This window comes from Platichthys flesus, chromosome 12 (assembly GCF_949316205.1).
Source record: "Platichthys flesus chromosome 12, fPlaFle2.1, whole genome shotgun sequence".
Taxonomy (NCBI): domain Eukaryota; kingdom Metazoa; phylum Chordata; class Actinopteri; order Pleuronectiformes; family Pleuronectidae; genus Platichthys; species Platichthys flesus.
The window spans coordinates 5,155,529-5,160,375 of record NC_084956.1 but is presented as its reverse complement, the minus strand read 5'-3'; the positions used below and the strand labels follow the sequence as shown (position 1 = coordinate 5,160,375).

Genomic DNA, 4,847 nt, shown 5'->3' with positions numbered 1-4,847 from the left:
GAGATAAGGTTAAATTGAGAACACAAACAGGTGGAGCGATACGTGCACGACAGGCTGGTCTACTCACTGTCGCTCCAAGCTTGGAGTCGCCGGTGTATCTGGCCGCCCCCCGGAGAATGTGCAAATCTGAGAGAGGGAAGGAAAAGTTTTGAATTCCTGAATGATTTTGTAGAAAGGCGGCTTAGGATCATTATGTCAGCTTTATTGAGGGCGGATTAAGCGGAGTCTAGATGCTACGCCTTGTACACGGCCCTTTCACAATGTGAGCACTGTTCGTGTTAGAGTGAACTCACACTATTTTAACACCCTATAAGCCCTGTCTAAATATGAAGCCGTTTTAGCCATAAACATGAAAATCACACCGCCGTGGCTACCGCTATAAGCCGAGTCCTGTGACTGGATGTGGACAATGATCATGTCCTTACCAGCAGATCAAATACATGAGAACAGCTTTTATGTCCCCAAGAACCTTTCATGTTGCCATTTGATTGCAATTCCAACACAATGGTATTAATTAGAGGGCTGAACTATCAAAAGACCCCGATAAACTGCTGGCATTAGGAGGGCGATGCCGTTGGCAAATTAGCTTTCGAACTTAAACGCCATGATCTTTGTTTAATCAGCACAACGCTGCGCATCGATATTCATTTGGAACAATGCATTTTGTTGGTTTGGAGAGGTGGCGGCGGGCAGGGGGCCAGGGCTGCTCCCAGCGTCCCGGAGGCGAGGCCGGGGACAGCAGGAGGGGGAGCGGCATCACACTGCAGCCTGCACCGGGACCAGCACCCACCCAGCACAGAGTGACCACACGCACCGGCGAGCCCAAGCCAAGGCACAACCACACCATGGAATAAAATTATTTTGCATTTTTTGGGAATCAACGGCCGATCCGAGAAGAAGCCAAACGATTATAGGACTGTGTCATTGTGTCATCTTTGAGAAAGCAAGAACATGAAAAGGGATAATAACAAACAAACAAACGCACGGGACCTTTCGCCAAAAACAGGAAAAAAAAAATGCACTGAAAAAGATGAAAAGTAACAAATATGCCACTAGAGGAAAAACTATGCAAAAATGATTCAGATTGACCCGCTTCTATTCACAACGTGTATTCCCGTGTTGCAGTCACTGGTTGTCCATTTGTCACCCATTTAAAGCTCCCTCTGCCTCCCTCCCTCCCGCCCCGGCTCTGCTAAGCATCTCCAGTCTACATATCTTCTTTAGCTTTAACGAGCCTCGTTAAGATCGCAATAATATTCCACCCTCTAATTGCTCATTCCATTCAGCAGATAGGCGAGCATTGGCTTGTGCCTGATGCGCGCGGTGCGGTGGGAGGGTTGCTGTGGAGATCGCAGACTCTGATAACCCCCCGTGCGTGCTGCACAAGTGGTGAAAGCCTCGCGCTACGTACTGGCTAATGATTGGCACGCTTGACAGTGATTGGCAGGGCTGCCATGACAACGCTACAACGACACCAAGAAGACCAATAGAAAAGGGAAACAAAATGTTTCAATGCTACACTCAACGGCGGATTTAGGGGGGAGATATTATGAGGCTGGTGTCATTAGGCGATAGCCATTGAATCATTCAATCTTTTTTTACTTGCCGTATTTTTGCGGTTTTTCCTTTTTCTCGATAATTTTCTTTCTCTCTCAGGTCATTTCCATGGTTTTCAGATCCCCTTTAGAGCTTTATCCCTCCCATTTCTTCCTGCCAAACTTCGCTGATCGCCCTCTGCTCCTGGCGAACAGCGCTCCCACCACCAGGTCTCCAGAAGACTTGTCCATGTTTCAGCTACCGACCCTCAACTTCTCCCCGGAGCAGGTGGCGAGCGTCTGCGAGACGCTGGAGGAGACCGGGGACATCGAACGGCTGGGCCGTTTCCTCTGGTCCCTGCCGGTGGCTCCGGGAGCGTGCGAGCAGATCAACAAGCACGAGTCCATCCTGCGCGCCCGGGCCGTGGTGGCGTTCCACACGGGGAATTTCAGAGACCTCTACCACATCCTGGAGAACCACAAGTTCACCAAGGACTCGCACGGCAAACTGCAAGCCATGTGGCTGGAAGCACACTATCAGGAGGCCGAGAAGCTGCGCGGTCGTCCCCTCGGACCGGTCGATAAGTACCGGGTGCGGAAGAAGTTTCCGCTGCCTCGGACCATCTGGGACGGCGAGCAGAAGACGCACTGTTTCAAAGAGCGGACACGGAGCCTGCTGAGGGAGTGGTACCTTCAGGACCCCTACCCAAACCCCAGCAAGAAAAGGGAACTGGCTCAAGCCACTGGACTCACTCCCACACAGGTCGGAAACTGGTTTAAAAACCGGAGGCAACGAGACAGAGCCGCGGCAGCCAAAAACAGGTTGGTGCTATTTCTGTCCTTTCGCCGTCAAAACGCAGCGATACGCGGGAGGAATGTTCCAAAGTGTGTGTGCAAATGGTCCTAAATTCAAAAAGAGTTCAACAAACGAGGATATTTCATGAAGCTGTAGCTGCGCTGACGGATATTAAGGCTGTCGAGGAAAAAGACGAGTCTGTGGCAGGGGGAGGGAGCAGGCTGCGGCGACATGTTTGTTATGAAGTCAAATCGGAATAAACATCGAAAACATCATTTTGTGCTGTTTTAACCACGTGCAAGTAGATTATATTTAAAATAATATTTAACTTTCTGTTATTTAGAAGCGCTTTTAAGCAGATTTTCGTCGGACGTAGCCTGTATTCAACTTTGCAGGCGTTTTGCACCGATTATAAATCACGGAATAGAGAAACAATGCGAGTACTAGACTCAAAATAAGTGTTTTAATAAATATAATAATAATAATAATTTTAACACAATGGAGATTAATACTAAACTAAAGAGACGATTGCGCACAGGCTTAAGCTTACATCAAGCTTGTTTATCTTCTGCGTAAAATTGAAAGTACTGCAATAAATGAGAAAGCATATTAAATATACAGTTGAAAAACAACACTGCACTTTATATATGTATATTAAAAACCCAATTTGAATTGTTATAATGTCAAAAAAAGCGTTGTGGGTAATTTTTTTTATCAGATAAAACGTATAAATCAAACTGAACTGGATTTTATTTAAAATCTATCTGGCCAAAAGTTGAATGGTTTATTCCTTCATGTAATGTTGTAATTGTCATATTTTGCACATATTTTTTAATATTGTTGCTTTGGTTACCAAGTCCATGAATGGATTTATTAAAGATGCACACACTATAATAGCTGCTTTTATCATATGCTGCAGTGCGTTTATCATTTCCACGTCACATGGCGCCAAGCATTGTTGAAAAAAGATTATCTGAAAGGATAATAAAGATATTGATATTACAAAAAAAGAGCCTGGTATTAAAACAGCACTGGTAAACATAGGCTGTATTCATAACATTAAGTGTGGTATCATTCCAGTGAAATGCTATAATTGATTAGAAAATACCTCGCAGAGAACTAAGCCATATGAACTCTATTCTGATGCTAAATGAAGAGATATATTTCCACGCTGACATTTATCCCGCCGTGATGGAGTTATTATCGTGAGTGGATTGGAGATAAACATTTAGGATGATTGCACATAACCTGGATCTCGGTGTCACTCACTCACACACACTTTCCCCGTCAGACTCGAGCACAACTGGGCCACAGTATCACGACATTTGTGCAACCCCAAAAAAAAAAACACACAACCCAAAAGCTTGGATTTTATTTGATTAAATAAGAAAATAATTTGGGTTTTACGCGTGTGGAGTCACGGGGGTCAAAACAGAGCAGGGCTGGATAAAGATAATCAAAGTAAAGCTGGTGTATAGTAACTAAAATCTGAACACAAATATAAATATAAATAGCTGCAGACTCCAGTGGCAGAAATCTGCTTTCACAAAAACACCAAGTTGGATTTAAAGATTATGTTTTCTCCCTGTGGTGATATGACACGTACTTTAAATCCCACGTTGCTGACTCGCGCGTCGACCAGGGCTCACTTCCGCAGGAGAAAAACACAAAAAACTCATTACATTTCTCCCAACATTTGGTAGTCTAAATAGTGCTGTGTTTTGTCCCCTGAAAGCTATTTGATAAAGGCATGCATGCATGGCTGGGGCCGGCAGGGGGAAAGAAAGGCGAGTTTGAACCCCTATTTTGCAGGAGGAGGAGGGGAGAGGGGCACATTCTCAGGTCTAATTGCCATTTCTCCTCATTTTTCCCCCTTTTTTCTCCTCGCTTCTTTTCTTCTCCAGGCTCCAGCACCAAGCAATAGGACCGGGCGGTATGAGGTCCCTCTCGGAGGCCGGGCTCACCCCTCGCAGCTCGGCGGAGTCGCCCTCGACCGCGGCCAGCCCCACCACCAGCGTTTCCAGTATGACAGAGAGAGTTGATACCGGGACGTCCATCCTGTCCGTCACATCCAGTGACTCGGAGTGCGATGTATGATACGGAGAGGGGGGGAGAGAAAAACAACAACAGACTAAAAACAAAAACACACACAGAAACAAACAAAAAGAGAAATATTTACAGGGACAATGGACCTGAGAGGAAGAAAAAAAGACTTATGAAATATCGCGGATGAAAAAAGGACCGATTGATATAAATATTAAAATAAAAAAGAGATAAAAGCACGTCGTTTTTTTTTTTTTTATTACAAGCGCTTTCAAAGGACCCACGCCTCCCCCTCCTCTTCATTCCCCCACACCACCACCACCACTACTACTAGACTACTTGCATGATGTCTTCTATTTTTATTTTTTTATTTTGTAATCAGGGACAACCACCTGAATGCAAGATTCTCCATCAGGACCATCGATCAGAGGGAATAAAAACACATCGTCTTGGTGTCTTCGTCGCTTTTTAGT

At 45.2% G+C, this 4,847-nt stretch overlaps 1 protein-coding gene across 1 annotated transcript; it reads left to right on the top strand.

Moving 5' to 3' along the window:
* Positions 1 to 1,534: 1,534 nt before the first annotated feature.
* six3a (SIX homeobox 3a) lies at positions 1,535 to 4,635 on the top strand. Its single transcript, XM_062400476.1, has 2 exons — positions 1,535 to 2,357; positions 4,236 to 4,635. The coding sequence occupies exons 1-2, from the start codon at positions 1,666 to 1,668 to the stop codon at positions 4,426 to 4,428; spliced, it is 885 nt and encodes a 294-aa protein (XP_062256460.1). The 5' UTR covers positions 1,535 to 1,665; the 3' UTR covers positions 4,429 to 4,635.
* Positions 4,636 to 4,847: the final 212 nt, after the last annotated feature.